Source organism: Varroa jacobsoni, unplaced genomic scaffold, assembly GCF_002532875.2.
Source record: "Varroa jacobsoni isolate VJ856 unplaced genomic scaffold, vjacob_1.0 scaffold_1447, whole genome shotgun sequence".
NCBI classification, from domain to species: domain Eukaryota; kingdom Metazoa; phylum Arthropoda; class Arachnida; order Mesostigmata; family Varroidae; genus Varroa; species Varroa jacobsoni.
Genome location: NW_019214349.1, coordinates 28,353 through 51,431, shown reverse-complemented (window position 1 = coordinate 51,431; position 23,079 = coordinate 28,353). Strand labels below are relative to the sequence as shown.

At 41.6% G+C, this 23,079-nt stretch overlaps 1 protein-coding gene across 1 annotated transcript in view; it reads right to left on the bottom strand.

The window, feature by feature from the left end:
* Positions 1-891: 891 nt before the first annotated feature.
* LOC111270129 (beta-1,4-glucuronyltransferase 1) overlaps positions 892-23,079 on the bottom strand; it is a 28,354-nt gene continuing 6,166 nt past the window's right edge. The window contains exons 2-6 of the mRNA XM_022850178.2: positions 17,423-17,699; positions 9,083-9,278; positions 5,150-5,406; positions 3,485-3,753; positions 892-3,055 (exon numbers count right to left, since the gene is read on the bottom strand). Of these exons, the coding sequence (XP_022705913.1) occupies positions 2,759-3,055; positions 3,485-3,753; positions 5,150-5,406; positions 9,083-9,278; positions 17,423-17,699 (1,296 nt within the window). The 3' untranslated portion in view covers positions 892-2,758. The remainder of the gene's footprint in view (positions 3,056-3,484; positions 3,754-5,149; positions 5,407-9,082; positions 9,279-17,422; positions 17,700-23,079) is intronic.

The following is a 23,079-nucleotide window of genomic DNA, read 5'->3' as shown; positions in this document are numbered from 1 at the left end:
AATCAAGGAGGTCTCACTCAAGTCGGTGACTTCGAGGAAAGGGCACGATCTTCCTGCTTCATTTCCTTATTTCCTGTACACGCTTATAACATACACTTCAGTCTTCTGCGTTTGCCTAGCATTATATGATGAAGGAATTATAAGGAGCGAAAGCGATACAAAGAAGAATTGTAAACAGAAGGAATAAATTTAAAAAGCCTAGACCCTCTTTAGACGCTGTCCGGGCGCAAGTGCGGGGCAATACGCTATGCTATAAAACCACCTAACAGTCATCACCATCATCATGATCATCTACAGTTATCTAGTTTAGCTTCTCAATTCCATTGAACTTCATTGGAAACCGCGCGCTATAAACAATTCATCTTTGTTGCGCGAATCTTTCTTTGTAATTGGTGCAACGATGAATGGTACCTAGAAGAAACTAAGTAGGACATGCTGGTGTAATGGCTGTTTAGGCGCGACAGTAGGTTCGAATGGACGAGGATACGGCTGCTAACGCACTTGCCTCAACGAGCTTGGCGCTAGGTGCCACGGTGGTCACGGTTCTTCTGCGATTTTCAAAGGCGAAACCTTTACCCTGCAGTCCATATACCTATACTGAAATTGCGTATTAATCAATACATTCATGTTAAATATACACCTGACAAAGGTGTAAATAAATCGATAGGTCGATCCGGAGACTCTGCTAGGAGCCATTGTTTGCATTAGCCTCATTTTATTTACTTGCCAGAATAAATTTTAATATCTATACCTAGACTGCGTCAAGCCATATTGCCATGCGATCTGTATTCAGTTTTTTTTTTAATAAATAGAAGTTGGAACATGGGGGAGTGATATGATATATAGTATAATCATTATGATGCATTTACTTTTATCATTAATACATGCCTCTCTCTTTCAATATTAGTCTTTTTATTATGCTTATTACAATCGATGGGAAGTGTTTGACGGTACCCTTTTCTTTTCTAGTCATCCTTATAATTTAGTCGAGATCTTGATATCATGGCACTGCGTTGATACATACATTAAACTTCTATTCAGGCTGATAATCCTTAGTGGCGAAGTTATCCTGTTCCATCCTATCAGGCACCAACAAGGACGCGGTCGCATGTGCTGCAGTGGTCTTCAAATGTTTAGATAGAGTTCTGCTTTGACCGATTGTCTCACTCATTCAAGCGCTCCCTGTTTATTCTACAACAACGTAATCGCATACAAGATGCGACACGTAATGCTCTGTCTGCCCCTCGCACACATGCACACAGCGGATATTTTACACAAATGCCCAGTCGTTCACGTCTTCTTTATTTCTATTTCTTGATTTCATCACAGATCACGGAGTTGTGATCTAGTTCATTACAACAGACCGTGTCTTCTCGGCTCATGCGTCACGTGTCCTTAGTCCAAGCGTTTCCCCAAGTTTTCCCAGATATGCTTCAAATGCTTCGAACGACAGCTGTGACAACTCTTATGGTTGTTGTTAATTAGATCTACTTCTATTTAATCGTTCTTTCTATTACCATGTCTTGTTTTCCTCTCAAACTACCTATAACGAACCATTTACATAAAAAAAATCTTACAATTCTTTGATACAATGCAACGCATCTACTATATCCGTTTTGGTACCATTGACTTCACAGCGACGACGACGACGACAACAACTCCCACTGTCGCCCCTTTATTATCACTTTTCTGACCACCATGCCGACATACTTAATATACCAGGCTGCACTAGAGACAGTATTTATAATAATAAATGCTGACGATCTGCCATCAGCACAAGTGACTCAGCGGGACATCGTAAAGTGCGTTACACTACGATAAATAGTGTTCCATATACCGCGAAAAATTAGCGCACATAAATTGTCCTTCTTCTTTTTCCTATTTTTTTTTCTTTTATTCTAACTAGTACATGCCAACATGGTGCTCAGGAAGGAGAACGCTGGCCACAATTCTGTCTGCAGGCCGTTTCTTATTATCCCCATCCTTGGCAGGAAGAAGTGCACTCCTCTGGACTTTCTATTGTAGTTCCTCACAAATGACTATGATTTCCTTAACTGTTCCATTTCCCAGTTACCCCTAACTTTATGATCATCTACTATATATATATATATAACTGAAACTAGCTAACTTACCAAGGATAAGATCAGGTTACAATAGTATCTATCTTACATATGTACATCGTCAGTTGGTATTCGAACCTCAAAAGAAGAGCACATGTATGGCACCCGTGTTTGATATCTATAGAGGGTTCTTGCTCCTGTCTCTGCCAGCCGGCTAATCGGTATCATTCCGGTTTCCTCTGCGCAGAGCTATCATACTCATGAAGCACTGCTATTTCAAAGTCATGTAAACCTCACCAATTTTTAATTGTTTTTTCCGGGTTGAAACCTTCCAGTGAAGATATTCCTGGAATAGGCTTATAAATTTGTCGCACGGAGAAATCGATATACTTAAGTTTATGTTGTATGAACAATGAGCGTAATAGTACCCATGTTAGTCACATATCATATGTAAATACAGTAATTTATCTAGAATTTTGGTCTGGTACGAAAAGTTTAAGAAATTTAAAGAAATGATTGAGCATACGCTTTGAGGAATGGACTCTGGCAACTTGTGAGAGATAGGTCGATTCGCCGTCCTGTTATTGCATCATTCACGTCCATAGGTTGCAGGCATCATGCTCTTAGGCAACGACATTAATGGAGACAGTTAAACGTTACATAATAACACCTAAAGTTTTCCTTCCGATTATTTAAATTCAATAGCATCTTCTTGGCGACTGCTTGTATTTCTCCTTGAGCTCGGTCTTAAATTGTCTGAAATTGAGCCTATTCCTGTCGAGGTCCTTATCTTTCTCCTTATGGAAGTCGCCAGACCGCTTGAGTCCTCGATGAATGACGAATGCGTTATTAAGCACGGCAAACGAATAACCTGCTACATGCATTTCGCACGCCTGGCTGATCCGATTGAAACCATACTGTCGAAAACGCTCATCGTAGAGTGGGACAGAATTGTGCGCTATGTAGAATGGCTCCCAGGGATCCTTCCAGCTTACCTGAGGTTGGAAAATTGAAAAAAGTATTTATTGAACCTTAACCTTCCTAGTGTCATAGCTATGTTCCCTGTCTACAGCAGTAGAACGTACGTAATCGATTTGCAATAAAGCTAGTATTGACACAGACATTGCAAATGTACAAGTATGCAACACCAAATGCACATAGCACATCAATAAACTTATCTGCATAAACTGAAATGTGCAGTTAGTTAAATTTCCGATTCTCATTTGTCTACCTTTTCCTTATTCATTTCTCAAAAGCTCTTATCTTTGTAGTAGCAGGCACGCTATATATAGTGTGTACCTTTCGCATCGTAAGGTCGCCAGGCTAGTGTTCTTAAAATCAACTCATTTCCCAACATTGCATGTTAATGTTTGATACTCTCAATATGCTGTTGTATCGTTTGTCCATTTTATTATGCGGCTTACCTGATACAAAACCTCAAGTTTATTATCAGGAGTAAGTGGGGCTTTTGTCCACGCTTCATAGTCGGTATGCTTATGGCATTTATGGCACAGTTCGGCATAAAATGGTCGCGCAACTCCACGTTCAAGCAGCCCCAATAGTTCCGCTTTATTACGTGGCAGTACAATATCTTCGACTGTCTCAAATGCTGGCACTACGAAGGCTTCCTGATGATCGGCCCGCGAGAATAAGGAATTCTCCTTTGCGTATGTTAGAAACGAATCATGAAGGCCTGCAAGAACATGGTGATCCTATTCAGTTAGATTCGCAGCTTTTACCGAATTACACATCCAGATTTGCTCTGAAGGCATAACCTTTTAAAGGGCCAAGCAATCTTTTTTTCGAGTATGAGTGTTTTTTCACTTCCTGTTTTCATAGTGGCTTCCTCGCCCCTCTTGGGCCCGAGTAAACTTGACGACTATTACTACGATAGTATTCTAACGTTGTAATTTCATTGAGTTGAAGGAAATGTCCTTTGAAAGCCGCCTATTGGTTGAGACTCTGTTGAATTTTAAACAGACACTTCTTCCTTCTTGTCATTATGCAATACCCGCCACGTAAATTTATTTATCAATAGGTGGTCGGATCCGGGCCTCTCGTTACCATGCCGCCATCGTATTTGACAACAGCTTGCGTGATTTAGATTTTTGTGTTCGTGTTCGTTCTCAATGAAAAGATCCTGACTCTCTGTTGATTATGTCCCTTGACGACCAGTCGTGGGGCCGTCCTAATCAAGGACACATTCAAAGGCCATGCAGCATGTGGAAGCCCCCCGTTCGTCTCAGACCCACACACTTTACAATGCCAAAAAAAGCAGAGTAGCCAAATAAACACTAGTCTCGCATTAAAACCGTATACTGTATGACCCATCCTGTATGTAGTGATCTGCTTTAGCTGATATGGAGTGTATAGCTTCCTGAGTACTTTGCATGCCGTACCTGTTAGCTCCTGATTGGATCGCTCGATGGAGCATTGTCTTAGATCTTTGAAGATTATTACCAGCATGAGCAGGTCGCTGGATACCAAAAAAAAAACAGTTACTTTGCAAAATAGCCTGTATGTAATTTTTTATTATTACAATTATGTTTTATGATTAAAGTAACTACGATGTGACATGCTTTGTTTAGCCCCACTTACTGCGTGATTATTTTTACGCGCACGTAATGGGCAACTACAAATTAGACTTATCTTAACTTCTAGAAATAAACAACATAAACTGTTTATACTCTTGCTTTGAATAAGATCGAGAAACATTCTCCCTATTTAAAATAAGAATCCAATAAGGTCATTAGTGGTTGAAACGTAAAGCACCACTGCTGTTTTCTATACTTTCCTAGCCAACAGTGTATAGTCAACCACTATCAGTTACTAAACTGAAATATCATGCGTTAATATCATTCTATTGCATTTATGTCTCTCTCTCTAATATATCGGTATAATTTAAAATGCGATGATAAAGTTCGGCATGATTATCTTTTATGGTAGTGGAAATCTAAATCTCATTTTAAATCTTAAATTAGTAATCAGTTAGTATACTCTATTCAATTTGTTCTACATCAGACAGATCCTTAAAGAACAGGCTCTGATCAGAAGTCAACTATATTATCGTCGGAACTAGAGCTACGAACCTTGGCTCACTTGCAGGTCAATGTCAACGACAAATATAAATTGGGAAGCAGCGTTCCTTCGGGCGACGTTCCGCAATAGATTGACAGGGTAGGCAACTTCATGACCGTAATTGATGATACTTGGCTGAAGTTCTCCCAGTCGGCGTGGAAGGGTCGAGCACTCAGCTAACGAAAGCGCTGGTGCCCCATGGTGACTATTTCCGCTCGAGGTCGCTTTCGAATGTAGTGGGTAAACCAAATGGAAGGTTACATTATGCCTGAAACAAAGCGGGTAGAAAAACATCCATTCATTAAATATTCAATATATAGCCATACCTGTGTCATAGTCGACAAAATAGCCATTTCTACTGCCAAACACCAGCTTGGCTTTGTACAGCTCTTCACATTTATTCATAGAACAAATTATGAGTTTGTTTCATCCAACCCTTTGCCGAGCCGGCTCTATTGAAACCAGCCAATACTCTGTTTCCAAATTCAACGACAAATGGTAGTCTTAATTATAATTATTACTATTGATACCCTACGAAAAATGAAGGTGTCTCTGGTCTCGAACTACCGCATGCGACGATATACGGCATACTAGGCAAAAAGCTACTCCAAAAAAATAGCCACCTAATTTACGCATTTATTACCGCTATGCACTGCTGGTACGGTTAATGCTGTTGGTATATCTAATTTTCTCGTTAAAAGAATACGAATGATGCATGAGTCTACATTGCTACGTCCCCCCGGGACCGGTAAGTCTTAAGTCTTATGTTTTAATCCTAGAAGCTTGCAAGACGATGCCACATATTAACAAGCGATTCTCACCTTTTCCAGGTGCCACACTATCTTCTCTTGTTTGTAATACCACGTCAATCCCATTGTAGTCAAAGGCCATCAGGTTTGTACTGAGCTCGCCAAGAGCCTAAATTAGATTTTTTCTTTGGGAGGTTTCCTCGTCATGTTCCGCGACAGTGTTCATAATCAACGTGCAATTTCGTTTTGGGCGAACAGAGTACTCAAACCCATAAGGACCAGTCAACACAGAGGTTCACGTAAAAAAAAATTTTGAACAGTAATAACCTTCATTCGAAAACTCCATTGTCAGCTACTGAGGACTTCGACGATCTGACGGCGTACCGTACCACAATGTGCAGAAATTACACTGAATATCCCAGGAGGAAAATAAAATTACTTTAGAAACTGTGAGTCGAAATGACACGCTTTATTCAAAAGTGACCGCTGTAGTGCCCTCCACAACATAATGTTTGATATTTCTTTGAGACTGGGGCGAAGCTATGTAACGAGTACCCAAAGACCCATGATCAACTAGCAGCTATCCTGCAATAGGTACATGGTAAGTTACTTTTCATCGTGCAATCCTTACCTCGTAAAGGGTCCCATTCTAACGACGAGCCGCTGCCTCTGTTTCAAATTATGAAACATACTAAAAGAGTCATTTACTCAGTCTTACGTATCGTCACTTAAGATTCTCTGACGCACGCATTTTTGCACTTTTAACCAGTTCAAAATTAAATAGTTTTAAGTTTCTCAGGTAAATGTGCATCTGCTTTATGATAACAAAAACGACCACGACAAAGCAGCAGCCTGAACGTGAGTTATATTACTATATGACAACCATACTATAAACAGTCGTCGCAGAAGAGGATATGTAGCAATATCCTCTTCCTCTGATGAACGCAATTAGTTGCTAACTTTTCGAGTGCATGATATAGATACATAGTTACAGCGTAACTTAATGTTAATCGGATGAATCAATCTCTCCAGTGGTCACTGGACAGCAAGAGGGATCTGTGGTAATTCCAAATCGCTGCTCGCTCGTGTCCATCGCACCGTTTACGGTTTATCTTAGTGGTCACAATTGAAACACTGACGCCGGAACGACGCTATCCCAGGCCCTAGGCGTAGCCAACATATTTTAGCTGCTAATCATATTTAATCCTTAATTTTTTCAGAACTTGTCACTTCTCTCTGCCGTAAACCCTTACAACTACCACCCAGAATGGCCCAACATCGAAGAAATATTGCCCTCACATCGGTGCATCATTATCTCTAACTCTAGTAATAAGTCTATTTCTTTTTTCGTTACAAAGCATCCTCCGTATATGTTTGCGGGCATCATGTATAATATACAGCTACCGATGTTGTACTGAAAGAAACTCTGGACGAAGCTAAACTGAAGTGCCTACAGGGCTATATTCTTACTTTCTTTTGGGTAACAGTCATTGACAGCTGCATTATAACCACTTAAAGCTTAATACCGGGCTTTTACACGAGCACTAAGCGAACTTATTGTATTCTAAAAAGGAGCTAATTTTTCAAAACGTGCACGCCTGCACGAACGACCTCACGAGCACGTAGTCTCGCTTTCATTGAATATAAGCGACCACCATCCGACTTAATGTTTTTGCTCCACGCATGTTTCAACCGCTCTCAAACAGCCTGCCGACTATGTCAGCTGAGTAAATCACGGTAACTCTAAGAGTATGTTCGGACGTCGCTTCACCCCTGAAGTCATCTTTATTAGCCTCATGAAAGAGGCACGCCCCATAGAGTTCCCGCCTGTTTTAACGATCAAATCTATCTCTATGTAAGTAATATGCTTATAGCGAACAATGACTATTGTACGTTCGTCATTGTGAAATACTTCAGCTAGTTCGAGGTAATAGCACTATACACTGCAGAAGCATGTGACAATTGTCATATAAGCATTGCGTGAAGCTGACCACGTATACCATCATTCATGCGTGCAATCCACAATTTGCTTAACGCTACGGAGAGAAGTTGGTAAAAGCTTTATGTAAGGTTCTGTAGTGATTCACCGGCGCTAGTTTTAGGCGTGTCTTGTCAGACACGTAATCATTTTGTTTTATTTGTATTATTTTTGTTGTTTTTTTTGAAATATTTTCTCGTAATAATAAAGTGCCACTTCGACTAAAACGATTTGGCTTAAGAATAAGTTAACTTGAACAAAAAATGTGAGCAGAACACATCCTAATAGAACTGGATAAGTATCCTCAATAACATGTTAAATATAAGAAGTAACAAAACATGACTTGTGACGTTGAATTTGGTGAGTTCGAGAGTCCTAGGATCAAGTGCATAAAATGCCAACGCTCATTTGCAAAGATTGAAGTTACAGAGCTTAGCTGTTACTTCTTTTAACATACTATAATTACTCAATGATTATAATTACCGTAGAATTGCTCAGTCATTTGATCTGCTACTTGTTGTCAATACTGTTACGCTTTTTCTGTCAAACTTTACGTACGGGAATTAGACCTCAGTTAACGTGTCTCAGTAGAATATATAGTAGATTCCGCCATGGCAAGCAACTTCAAACACGGAGGAAGAATTGGAAGTTCGGTTATGCTGAAAGAGGGGTGATAATAAGGGCAGAGTAAACACGCAATAAATTCAACGAATTCCATCGGCATTAGCAGAGAACGCTTTGTCGCACTGTGATATTTCGGTCACTATAAATACTAATTGATACAGCGCAAAACGACAGGTACAATACAAGCCATTTGCCCTGCAAACTAGTCAGGATTTTTTTAAAATTAAAAAATCTATTCCAAATCATCTCTTTTTGGATTTAGCCACTTGCCACCGACAAAAGTTTAATCGGAGTGGGTCTAACTAGACTTACCTGAAGTTTTTTCAACTGACCTAAGGAACGCCATGGCAACCCACAAGCAACTACTAATTTGACTAGCCGTTATGTGCATTGTACGGTACGTAGCGATAACTGTTGCATTGCCACTTTTTGGCACTGCAGCGGCTAAATATATTAATCATTATATATATTTATGAAATGCCAATCCCGTTGGATATATATATATAACAATCATGTAATCAAAAAATAAGCGTTAACCAAGCGTGCTTTGAAAACGAAATTACATATTTGAATGAATGACGATAGGGCCTTACCGGACTGCTGGGTAGCATGCCCGCAGATGTAGAATGGTTTCTATGAGATCTGGCAACTCTCGTCGTTTTGCAGCAAATAGGGCCACGGATATGGGCCCTTTCCATCGGGATGCCAACGAGTCCAATGACGATAGAGGCCCAATACTGCTCTGTGTCACAAGCGTAACGTCTCTTGTCAAACTACTGCTAATACCTCCTGGAACAAAAACGACGTCCGTTATAACGAAAATTTCTAAAGCACTTTTACAGCTCGATCTACGTCAGCAGCTACAGTAAGGCGCTCTAATTTAAATCAAGTACGACATGATCATTACGAGGAAACCAACTACAACTTTTTTTTTTTTTTTTGCTGCTTTTTACCAACTACAACAAATGTGTGCGACCAATAGGAGTCATATTTATGTTCTAATCTTTATGGCCAAGTCACCAGTGGAGCTTGGCAATAGGACAAAGTTTCATTGAATTTGTTTCTAAGTGGTATAGTGGTCCTTTGGGGTCAGCAGACTTAACTCATATGTGTGTCTTTAAACGAGACAGGCATACGTTAGCTTTTTTTTCTATGCCGATTCGAAATGCCAGCATCTCATTAATGAAATATAGCAAGGACCACTGTTATTGTCTCATATCGGCGTCGTTAGTTACCCCCTTTATCTCATTGCACAGAAGCATATCGGACTATTCTTGCCACAATTTCATCATGCTTTGCAAATGCGGAAGCCTAGCTGACTAACAAATTTGATTTTCCCTAATACTAATATGTCACAAATTAAGCGTCGCTAGAGTCTCTCTTCTACTGTGTCTACGTCATGCCACTTTGCCCTTGTACTAACAGCTATTCTTTGTCCTTTTTCTCCCGCATTCCCTTTTATGCTCTCTATACACAGCAACCCTCTATCTGCTTAGCTTCCACAAGTCATCTTTTCCTTCCTCCCTCCGATTAAACTGGATCCAGCACTTCTTCGCTACGTAGCTACCTACCTAGGTAGCTAGGAGCGTAAACGTACTGCGGCAAAGACACTCCTCAGCACAACGCCCACAAATCTCGACCCGCTGCCAGCATCCAGCTCCCCGTAGCCTGCCTGAATTCGCTCAGATTGCCGTAGAACTCCCCTCCAGCAGCCTTGGCAAACCGTTGTTTTCTCTCCGTAGCAGCGGCTGCAGCAGGCGCAATGAACCGAACGCCATAATCTTTACCACTGCTCAAAATCATTTCCGGCCGCGCTCTTGTGTTCCTCTAGTCCGTTCCTAGCGGGTGGCAGCAGGGCGTGGAATAACTGCATCCTTCGTCCCGGCCAACACAAGCCTGGCCTGCTTCTTTCTATAACCACCGTCGACCGGTTGATGAGAGTGGTCGTGGGCGATACGTGGGTGCCTCAGCAGCACCTTCGCTACCGACAACAGCAGCCACAGTGTCAGCAGCGGCCGCATGAACAGAGTTCGCGCATCAGTGTGTGCGACTCTTCTCTCTGTGTGAGCGTGCGTTACTGTGTGAGCAAGTAAAGAGGGGCCACAGACGGTTAGCTCTCACTGCCAAAATGTAGCCTCAGGCGCCGCGGGGTCCCGATTCGTACTAGTCACTGCTCCAGCCACTGTCGCCAAATCGCTTCTGTTGCGTTTAACGCCATTGCGCCGTACTATTACCACGACTTAACTGGCTACTTCAGCCCGAAACGAGCGATAGGGGGCCCGGAGAGCAACGACTCGTAAAGCAGACGAGAGCTTTCTAACGCAAAGCGCAAACGGAGGGGACCTCACTTGTTTGGCGATCCCTCGCACGTTGGCAGCTTCACCGCAGACAGACAAAGGCAAACTATGCGTAGTTAGCCGCGCTGCTACTACAGTCGGCACTGCCAGTCCATGCCATTGTCCCGGTAACTCCACATGCACAGCAAATACATAGGAATATTATACAAATAGGTGTATTGTAGTGTCCAACTCCAAGTATCTCTCGCTCCTCATCCTGGAAGTGGGATATCTCTGCTTGGGGGTTGGCGGCTCCCTTCGGGCAGTTCCTGTCGGACAGAGAGAATGGGGAGAGGGGAAAAAGAACATACCGCGGTCTCATAGTCGGTAGCATAGGTAGCTTTTGTTTGCCAAGGCTCCGCAGGCGCCTACTCACACATGACGGCACACGGGAAACTGCTCGAAAAGGAATGTCGGTAATCATTGAAGTCATCCTCATCATCATCGCTACCTCGCGAACAGGATAAGACTACACTTCGTTGTCCTCTATTGGAACGCTTCATTGGAGAGCTTAGGCGGCCCACAACGCACAACACGATACGACTTGGCGCTACTGTTATCTCGACACATAACTAGTGTAGCGTTTTGCGAATACGAATAGACCTGGCCGTACATGATACCAGATCGGGAGGGTACGACGAACGTGACACAATGGTCCTATTTCATTCAGGCCAAATTATCGACTGAGACAATAGTGTTTTCACACTGGTACGGCCTACCATTTGCTATCTTACGATTTGCTATGTATCATAGTAGAAGATATGTGCAAATTTTAACTGTGTAGGTCTCCTACTATATAAAGTATTTGCAAGGAAGACACTCTTGCGCTGACATAGCGTATATTTTGGTGCGACCTGTATTTGAGGGTATCAAGCGTAGTTTTCTCAAGCTGTCCTCCATTTCTCATAAGCCTTTTGTTGCTAGTACCCCGCTTACAGACATCGTTCTAACTGCCTCGTGCATATTTCCAACGGCACGGTCGGGTCTAACATCTCCCGAGAAAAGCAATTCCATCTTAACAGCTTGCCCTTCGAAATTTGGGCAGATACCCCTGGCAGAAAATCGTACGGTGTATTCAAAGGGCCCTAACGATATTACCATAGTCAGCACATTAGCCAGTTTTTGTTCTACCAGTTATATTTCATTCATAATAAATGCGTACGTTCACTACGTCTGCCGTGCCAAAGCGGTATTTGTGAACAGTTCGGGTGCACTAAAGAAAATGAAAAAGAGATCAAGCATGCTGGTACAAGGCCAATTGGGTATATAACGGAATACTTCAGCATACTATAAACAAAATACGTAATATATTCTGTTTTGTCAACATATGCCATAATGCGGATGTGGTTATGATTAAACCAACAATACAGGCCCACTAAATATCATCAAACATGTTTGATGTTAATTTTTGCACATATCGCAAGCAGTGTTTTTCCTCCTACTAAAACTACGAGAAAAAAGCCAAGCGTTCAAGTGTACTCGTTTTTTTAAAAGGTATTCTGCTTCTCTGTCTCTTCTGGCTATACATCCAGTTGCGCCTGTTTAAATTTATCACGTAATATCTTAAATTCACAAGCGGTTACATATGTACGTGTTCTAGGTTTAACGAGGTATGTTCTCATGATGCGTCCGTTCTCTACAGAGAAGCAGAGACCCGACGAGAGCGGGGGAGAGGTTCGAGGACTTTCGACGTCCGCCGTCGTTGGGGTGTCGTTGTTGTTAGTCGACAGGACGGTCGTCCGACAACTAGAGTTAATGCTGCTTATGCTACTGCAAGACTAGCGTGATGGTACATAATTTGCCTCAGCTAGACGATACATATTGCACAAAGCCGGCGGCAGACAACGCCAACGACTACTTCGGCTACTATATTGCTACGTGTTTTAGTAGACGCACCCAACGCAATGGCCGCACGACTCTCGAGACCCTTAAGCAATGACCATCTCACTCACAGTCATGTATGATATATTAGAATACGTCCAATATAGGGATGAAGCGTTCTGCTAACTTGACCTCATTCCGTTAGATGGAAGGACAGTTTGAGCCAAAGGGAAACCGCGTGTATACGAATACTGTAAGCGGCGTTAGCCGGTTTCGCTACCCAAACACTCAGCGTACATCTTCTGTGTATTCGCCATATAGCAGCTGTCTTCCGAAGAACAAATCCTTACAAAACAAGAACATAGGGTTGCATTATGGATTAGCACTACCGTCGTGGAACGGTACGCGAGACGTATTGCGCACGATAGCGTAGACGGGTAGGGTGTAAAAGCGGTGTAAAAGGAGTGACAACAAAGAACGAACAGCAGCAGATAACGAAGCAAGCAATAAGCGACTGGTAGGGGGAGTTCTGTATCGTTTTGAATCGGACTAGATGGAATCATACGAGAACAAAGATTTTGATTCGACTAGAATAACTTCCCTAAAATTCTTCATTTAATCGCACGGTTTTCATCTATAAGATAGTGACACGGTGCAAATGTGCCATTAGCACGTTTACAAAAGACTGATCAATGTTCTCTTGAAAACCAAAAAACAAGGTAAATAGAAACTGCACAGGTATACGTGCACATAGGTTGAATAAAACGTAGTCAACGATGATATGCACTTGCTTGATCGCTAGTGTCGGGGTTGAATACAACTCCGTCCATAGACCCATTATCCCACCATTTGGCGCCGGATGATCCGACGTGCTCGTAGTTAGCGTATTTCTCTTTCTTGGGTAAGCCTAGTTTTCATTGTATTGATCGAGACAGCGTCCTTCGGCCTCCACCGATTGGCGTACAATTATGCGACTGTCTACATGTACAACCTCCTATATTGACTGAGTATATCTCGGGCGAGTGGAACCAAGAAATTGCTAGCGTTTTTATACTTTTGCATGCAGCTCCACGCGCTCCATACGCCACGTTCTTTGTCATTAGCACTACAGCCGCCGCCATACTGCACGGCGCCATGTACCTTGGCCAGTGTACCGTGGCGTCGAAAGAAAATGACTTCACTTATCGAGTACTATCAGGGTCTCTCATTGATCGACTGGCTGCTCTGCTGTCACCATCTGTATCCTTGTAGTGCTTTTGGCCGATATATTGTATTTCGACCGCAGTGATACTATGTGAAAATTGTGCTGAACATATGCGTGCTAATAAGGTCGTGGCCACAGAAAAATTGCTTAGTTCCACCAAATCAGTTTGCAGTATGCAATGTAATAGGCGGCAAACGTGACAGACGACCTCGGATTTGTAGTTACGGTAGTACAACCTCGACAGCTGTGAAGTGCGACCACTCTTCGATAAACCCAGGCAATGCAAGGCATGAATTTCAAACTTGAGTCGCATAAAACGATATATATTTACTTCAGTAACAGCTTTACGCTCTAGCTAATGCGTTCAGCTTTAGATAACTTACTAAGCAACGGTTAGACGAATCACAGTAATTTTTTCGCAAATTTTAGTTTAGGATGAAATGCTTCAGCACTAGTATACAACAATTACCTGTAGTCTGCAAGAGTCTGTCCGGGGGCGCTATGATTTCCAATAACCTGCCTTAGCTTCCACTAACTTGCGACACATTAGAGTATAAACTAAGCCTTTACTGATGAGCTACGTTAACTAATAATTGTTGTATAATGTTGTCAAGTAATATGTTAACTTTTCCGTGTGCGTAAACAGTCTCACCTTTGTAGTCACGCCGACATATCGAACATTTGAGACCAAATTAGCCCTGGCCCACAGCAGACCCCCACTCGCCCCTTCGCATGCATTAGCTTCGTTGGCTAGATGCACAACAATGTGCTCGTTCGAGGGTTGTTCCGGGGGTGTCGAGTGGCTAAGGGAATCATGGGCTTAGGCGGGACAATACTTTAGCTATCCATTCAGGTTGCTCGCTCAGTTAGCCAAATAGCAAGTTTATCTTTCAATCATGCGTTTATTATCACTATTGGGGCTTCGGCAAGCAGAGCAACTGCGAACGCACACGAATGTCACCACTGAACACGCGCACATCGGGAAACAGCCTCGTATACTACTGAACTGTAGCTTCTGGCTTACAGCTTCTGAAGACAATTGTAACACAGTTCAACAGCATTTTTGACATAGGAACGAAAAACTCTAATAGCTCAAACCATTTATATAGGCACTGATATGTACGTTGCTTGTTTCAACTCGTGCGCACTCGGAGAGTAAGGAATCAACACTTGAGTTTACTCCACTGCGACCAAGGTCGGAAATAAAGTGAAACAGGTTTCGAGCATTCGTTTTTACCATTGGCTTCATGATTGTCTGCCACCTATTCTTCAATCAGTAAGAGCAGTAGCTACACGTTCGTGGAATTTATTTTTCGCGACTTCAGTTTACTCGAGGTGAATCGCAGTTGACAGTATTTGACCGACAACGTACGGGTACAATTACGTATTTAGGCCCGGCCTAAATTTCAAACTTGGTCGGCTATTCTGTACACACTAGGGCATACACGCCGTTTTGGGGTCCGAAACGAAAGTCGAAGTTGTAACTCGTCTGAGCAAGGTCAAGTAGAGAAACACGGTGTGCTTTTAGTGAAGCAAAGAATGTAAGAGTGGAACTCATGCAATATGTATGTCCAGCGTTTACATTAGCGATAAACTAAGGAAAATCAACCTAAAGGTAGAATGACAGCTACTTCTAAAATATCTATTGTTAAGCAACAATGTCGTACGAAGTATATGTAAGCTAGTAAATGAAGCTCTACTGAGTTGTTTTCTAATCGGTCCCTATAAAAATGAATCAGTATCTATCTATACTGATTCGATGTAGTCTATGCTTTTTCGATCTATCGCGTACGTTGCGTCGATGACAGCAACCGCAAAAGCACAACCTTAAATGACAAATCTGGCACTGCCTCATAACAATTCTGGTATTCACATCGCGCATGCGATCCTCCGCTGGTCATGGTCGCTGTAATACATTAGCGAAGCTAAAGTCTGAAGCTAAAGGTTGATCTGGCGAAATAGTAGGGCTACCGTCAGGTAATATTTAGCTCTATAGAATTTAAAAAAGAAACTAGGCTTTTAAGTATGAAAACTTCGACTTATTGTAAATCAAGTACTCCATAAACTGTTTCTTATCCGCTTTTTCAGTATGAACCCATTGTTTACAATTGCAAACCGTAAACTTACAGTTGTTTTTTCTTTTCTGTATAGATAAACCCAGTTCGAACCCAGAATTCGAGGAATGGCTAGTACCTAGCATTTCCTTCTGGATACTTGTTTGCCTTGATGAGCTCACGTGTATACATTCCAACTCTCTATGTGTAGCAAGTAGAGTCCTTGTTATACGAGCAATGTTCCAAGATTCATTCAGGTCTGATGGATTGGTGCCTATGACTATATGCTAGACCGTTCAGTCTATAAGCGAGAGAACTGCCCCGTTCTTAATGAAATTATCATCGTGGCCAATACGGGTACGAGACCATACAGCCTATACGAAAGCGGCCAACCGAATGGCATCCGCATTCCTCAATAATTGTCTACAGCAAAGGTAGGCCATTGGCGGCAGCCCTGGAGATCACTAAATTGGCATATAGTATAGGGCAAACACTTCTTTCCATACCAAGGGTACCGTTGTATTGTACACTGGTCAATTCAGTCTATGCCCTCTCTCAAGGGTTTCATGCCAATCAGAGTTTCTGCAAGAGAGGAAAGCAGCTAACGCGTTGAGCTAGCACCGTTATAACTGCAAGTATACGCCATAGTTGCCAATTACCAAGAATATCAGATGCAGACTGCGAACTTTTCTCGTGACTACTAACTCCAATCTTTTATTTTCTATTTCCATCACTATCCATAAACCAACTAGTGGAAATATTATTTAGTTTGCTATGCGAACTACTCTGCGCCATAGTGGAAATTAAAAAAAGTGGACATTTGCTGCCTTAGCGCATAGTCGTGATAAGCTACCAGCACGCAAATTCATCGAATACGTTTGAGTTATAGTTTGGCGCTAAGGAAAAGAATGTTCGTATAATGGTCTTCTGACAATCGATATTGTACCAAGTAATTTTCAAAAAAGGGCGCGAATGGTAAGAAACTAGCTAAGCGCTTCGTACTGCGTGCGTGCCAAGCCTATAGCTGTTTTGGACGTGTGCCTGTCAACATGCTGTTTGGTATTTTACCGCGATACAATGCCCTGAGCAAAATCAAGGACACCGTATAGTGGCATGTATCTGTTGGCAAGCGTATCATGATTTATAGCTGAATAATCCTTTGGTTAATTAAGAAATAACATTCAGCCAGAGGCAAGATTAATAGTTGCCTCAAAAATAACGTATGTACCTGTTAGGTATCAAGAAACGAAGTTTTGTTAGAAGTAAGATTTTGTCACAAAACCAACAACAAACACCAAAATATGTTATTTATCTTTCTACTGATCAACAACCTGCACTGTTTTTTAACACACAGTGCTCTTATCCTATTCACTTAATCCAATTGGTCAGACGATCATCATTCATTAGAAAACTGTTTAGATAACTACGAAACTAAAGTTCACATTTGAGTTGGACGATTTCATTGACTATCATTGTGAACTATGTGTAGAAAGCGGTATTTCGTTGTTTTATACTAACCTCTAGTATGTTCATTTGACGTTGACGGCAACATGCCCTGGGTAGCTCCTTGTGTTGTTAACTGAGGCTGTTGTTGTTGTTGCTGCTGCTGTTTAGGTGAAGCGGATCCGCCCTGTGCCGACATCGTTCCCCGCAACGGGGGAGAAGCTGGCTGAAAATTCGACACAAGACTGAACTCTCCAGAAACGTCGAGCACGGCAGATTCTTCGAGAACATGCAACATTCGCGCACGATCATCCGACATTTCCTGGACCCTATACTTGTCGCTTCCCCAATCCTAAACAATAAGAGAATACGGCAATTCTTATAATATGGTCATACATGCGTTAGTCTTAAAACCTAGGTTAAATATAAAAGTATTTCTCCTAACTGGGCCCTTCCTTGTCATCGACAACACTTGTTTGCTAAGTTCTACTGTTTAACATCATTTAAAGCGAGTGATTGCCCTACGATGCTATTGCTTTGGCATGGGCTATAATATAACAAGCTTAGTGATATGCACAGATTCGTCATAGCGAACACGCATATGCGCATCCATCCAAAACATGATAAAGCAACACGCAGGATATGACCGCCGATGGTTCTTTCCACATGGTGAAAATAGAAGACATAAAACGAGAAAACATGGTATTCTACTTAAAGGTACACATATGCACCCGTTTATTGGTTTGCTTGAATATAAACATTTGTACTCCATTGTAATCCCTCTGAGTACCACCTAAAAGCATTCTCACTATAAGCTCGTCATCGTAATTATTTATATATATATATATATATTGTAAATATTTTGTTGCTGAGGAAAAATGCTTCAGCAGTCCGTTATTTGACCGTTTTCTATTTCTAATGTGAATTCAATAACGACGCAAACGTCAGCGTAGTAACACGATTCAGTCAAAAAGCATAGAAAAACGTAAGGATGAGTTCGATTTTGCAATGAAGCCAACGCAAATAGCCGCTTTAGCTAGAAGATTACGCGAGCTAGCTTGAGTAAACAATAAGGGTCGTTCTTCAGACGAACGTGCCCCTATGTAAGTGCATAGTAGAATATGTCACCCGTCCTTATTAGACGTTGGATTGATCTTCTTACCCTCGCTATATATATATATATATATATATAGCCCTTGAGCGTGGGCGGGCCAAAGCAGTATCAAGATTCTTATTATACTAAGATTATTTCCAATTGTAGCGTTTCCGTTATAGCAGCATTTTTTAGGCACCCTTGAATGTACTTTGAGAGTCTGTGCTAACGATGTGACGCATTTGTTTCGGACGGGCAATGTCCAAATTTCTTGTTAGTTGCTTTTAGAACAGTTCTCTGAATTTTCAGACGCTTGTCAACTACAAGCTTCATAGCGATTCCTTATTATTGTTTCGCTAAATAGGTTCACATACGATTTCAAAAGAATATCGAAGAGCAAATACCACTGTAATACTATGATAGTTTTTTTTCTCAAGTAATCTACGACAGCAGTAAAAACTCCTTTCATTCACAAAAAATGCCTTACAGTCTATCATGATTTGACTTTCTTCACTTCCTCATGTAAATTCCGAAGCAATGTCAATATATAATCTACTCGTGTTCTAGCGCGAACGGGCATCGTGGCCTGTGGCGTACTGCGCCTCGCAGCTCGGCCTCTATAGTTTTAGTTGTCTTACGTGTACGCCCTTTGATACCCTATTTTTGTGCCTCCCCGTTTTTTCATCGCACTAATCGTCGTCATATTAGTCACGATACTCAGCATTTATCAATATCATGAATCTACCTACCTTCCTTTGTTGTGCCTTTTCACCCACATATACTGGTCGGGGCGCGTTGACAACTGCCCAAAAAGCTAGCGATACGAACCCAGAGCAGGTCGCATTAATATGATGGTAGGCGTCGAAAAAAATGATAAAATCAGTAGTACTAACCTGGGAGGCAATAAGAACAAGAGTAAATAATCTCCGACCGCGTCATATTCCCTCTCAGGCTCGAATAACCCTACTACAGGCATTAAATGAATATGTACTCGATCGCCTGTAGGGATCAACCATCACAACAAGAATCCAACTAATTATCGAGAGCATCACTGGGGATGAGGCCCGTAATGGCGGCGTCAACTTTGGCTACCGTTATAGCTATTCCTATGCCGCTGCCAGTTCACTTGTGCGCGCTGCTGATAAAACTGACCATGGGGAGATATGGGAAAGGGCGTAAAAGACTGTCAGGCCAGACATCCTGGACAAAATAAATAGAACGAAGCCCAACAACAGGACCAGCAGCGGCATCCGTCGGTAATTGAATAAGGGAAACACGACGTGAATGTGCGCACGAATAGCAGCAGTAAGGCCTGCGGCAGAGTCAGCAGAAGCGATGTTCCTTTGCCGCCGGGTTAACTACTACGAGTTGAGAATTAAACCGATCAACAATGACGAGGAAAAGCGCTAGCTGGAACGGAGGCCAATACTGTGCGTCAGGCCTTTGTTGCAGTCAAGACTGAACCGATAAGCTGGAATATGTGCCAGCGAGGCGTAGAAGGAGAAAAAATGAGGCTTTAAGTTGAACACAGTTTAGGCCTGTTCGATAGGGCCCGACTATTACGGTCACCTGCTCATCGTAAATCAGCGAGGAAGCGTCGTAGCTTTGTTTGTAGATCAAATATTGTCACAAAAAAAAAGACACGTAAACTGGCCAAGCAACAGGTGAAACCAGCCTAAATGGCTATAGCTGAAAATGCAGTGAAGTACCTATTAGAAACCGAATGAACAGAAAAGAAAATGTCGCGCTCGCATCAGTTCCATATGTATTATATAGCTTAAATGACGCCAAACAAACGGAGAACAAAAATTAACCTTATATAGGCACCTGCAGGCCTGGCCGTGATAAAAAGGTAGACCATAAAAATAGCTTCGTTGGTGGGGTTCGTCGAGGGTGTTCGGTCATACTCAAATCCGAACATTACACAACTACCGCAATGACGCTATCTCGTGTATCTATAATGACGATCCTTTATCGATCTGCTGAAATCAATTCTGTACTGTCTATTCGTCTGAATTAACGAATCAGATGACCAATGCCTCCACTCTAGACGCATATAATTACAATTGCGTCTAGCATTCCATCTCACACTGGTTTACAGTAAAGATACGCCAGATTAGCGAATGCAATAATGTAACGTCCTTTTTTTGCGCCTTAATTTCCACCAGCGAGGGTGCATTGAACTAACAATTCCAACACGATAATAATATTTAGACTTCGAACTGCTACTACTATGTGTAGTTTTATCAGCTCAATTTTTTAGTATTTAGTAAAAAGAAAGAAATTGAATGAATTTTTCTCAGCTTAGAGAGAATGTTCCAAAACACTTTTCGGAAAAGGTCCAGGCTCAAATGTTATATTTTCACAATCCGAGATATGCAATCGCACGCGCTCCCTGCAAGTCCGTACAAGAAACGCAACTGACAACAAAATTTCATAGCAAAGTGGATCTGAAGAAGTCAAATCTAGCAATCTCGTGAACAAGGCCAATAAGGCTGACAATATAAAACGACTATAGCTAGTATGACATCACGGCGCTGCAGCAGTATCATGGTAAAATTATGATCCATAAAAATGAGATTACATGTATATATTTCTTGCGAATGTCAACTAAAAAGAATCATTGTTAGTAGAAGGAGCTAATGCTCAGCTTTGTGAAACGGAATGGAATGGTGGATGGGGTCAAGCGAGCGGATTTTAACTGAGAAAAAAGGTGAAGCACAAGGGACAAGCATAATGCACCACAGTCAGCGTCATCATATGCGGAACCACGTTCAGCCTGACTTATATTGATTATAACGATCATTACATTGAATTAAAGGCTTTCCTTATACCTTTGGCCAGTGCTGGCAGGGCTATAACCTAACTGTTCGCGAAATTCTTACAGTATAACTAGGTTTCAATCTTTGTTGACAGAACACACAGGGTACGGAGTCTTCTTTCCTTTTTTCAGACACAGACAAATAAAGGTAAACAAGCAAAGCTGTATGTAGTAACGGTATGTTACTCAAAACCGATTCGTCCGAAAATGTGTGTTGTTTTTCCGAATGCCAATAGCTCTGAAAGGCAAAGATTGCACGATCCACGTATTAACAGGTTACTCCTGCAAATAGAGTCTTTTAAACTGCTAATCCAATTTTGTTTGTATCTGTTATTTACAACAGCCACAGTCGCTGGTACATACACTTTTTGTGTAGCTAGGTTTGTTCAAAATTCGAAATTAGTATATTATGCAGCTCAAATACATGCTAGCTCATACGCATATATCGAACTGTCGTGCACTTACTTATGACTGACTACATAAACCAACTGAACAACTTATTGGTTTTATAAGGCTGACGTTGATAAAATACTCATTCATATCCAGCTAGACCTGACAATTTTTCCGTTGCAAACGGGTACATTGCACGACGACCTTATGTTTGTTTACTTTACAAAGTTATAGAATAACTTTGTAATAATTTTCCGTCCTCATAGAATAAGGACGAACAATTTTAGAGCACGGCCAGCATTTAGCGAAGCACTAGGCCTTATCAGTGGATGCATGCGAATAGGAAGCGCTAGTTTCAAATATCATCGATTGGCTTCAAGTATACCCTTTTATGCACTGACGCAGAAATTTCCAGCGACGCTTTTTGGGGGAAGCTTTCGATTTTCCTGTAAAGATTCTTTAAAAGCGCTCTAAAATTCGGAGGGCTCAAAGTCGCAAACACAATGCATCGAGTTACTAACCTAAATTGCATTAAAAGTTTGCTATACGTGATCACGTACTTTTTATAATCAGTTGTTAAATATCCAGTTATATATATCGGTCAAATGCTCGTAAGCACTATTACTATGAATGCTTTCGTTTTCCAGCACCGATATTCAGTTTTTAGCCCAACACAAACACGAAACAATGTTGAGTTCTTACATTGAGATATGTATGCATGTTTTGTTAGTTGAAATTCAGATTAGCTCACTTGTACCAAAGAAACTGTTATATGCTTTTGCCGAAATCAAGCAAAGCAACTGTTGTTGCAGATCTAATAGCCCAGCTCGGTCTGGTCTCGTAGACAACACACAGTTTTATCGACCAACTCCTTATAATAAGGAAATATACCTGTTCAACGAACAAAAATATTGCCCACAGTTAGTATTTTCGTGTACTAGCTCAGCCAAGCACTCGTCAGAGTACTGCTGCTACCGGCTGTAACACCTAATTTTCGTATGCTGTTATCATCATAAGCTCTCCTTTACAACTCTGTCTGCCTGACTAATACCCCGGATATCAACAAAGCTGTGACTCCCGTACCTCTTTCCTACTAGTTCTTGTACCAGTTTTGTTTACAACTTCTTCCGTCAGCTACACGCTTCATCCGTATTTCGTGAGCTTTGTCAGGGCTTTTCATTGAAATCTCCATATTGATTGAGCGAAGATAATATGGTATACTTCCCTTGAACTCGATATTGCTGGACAGATGTACAGATGCTGTATTGTCATGCGACTTACGAACCACTAGGCTAGAGGTGATTACAACTAAAACTCTTCAGATGGGTCAGTTGGTGGAATTCCCGCAGGAATTACTCAAAACCGCTTTCGGGAACAACATTGTAATCTCGTTATCACAGTATTTAGCATGGATGTATATATATATAT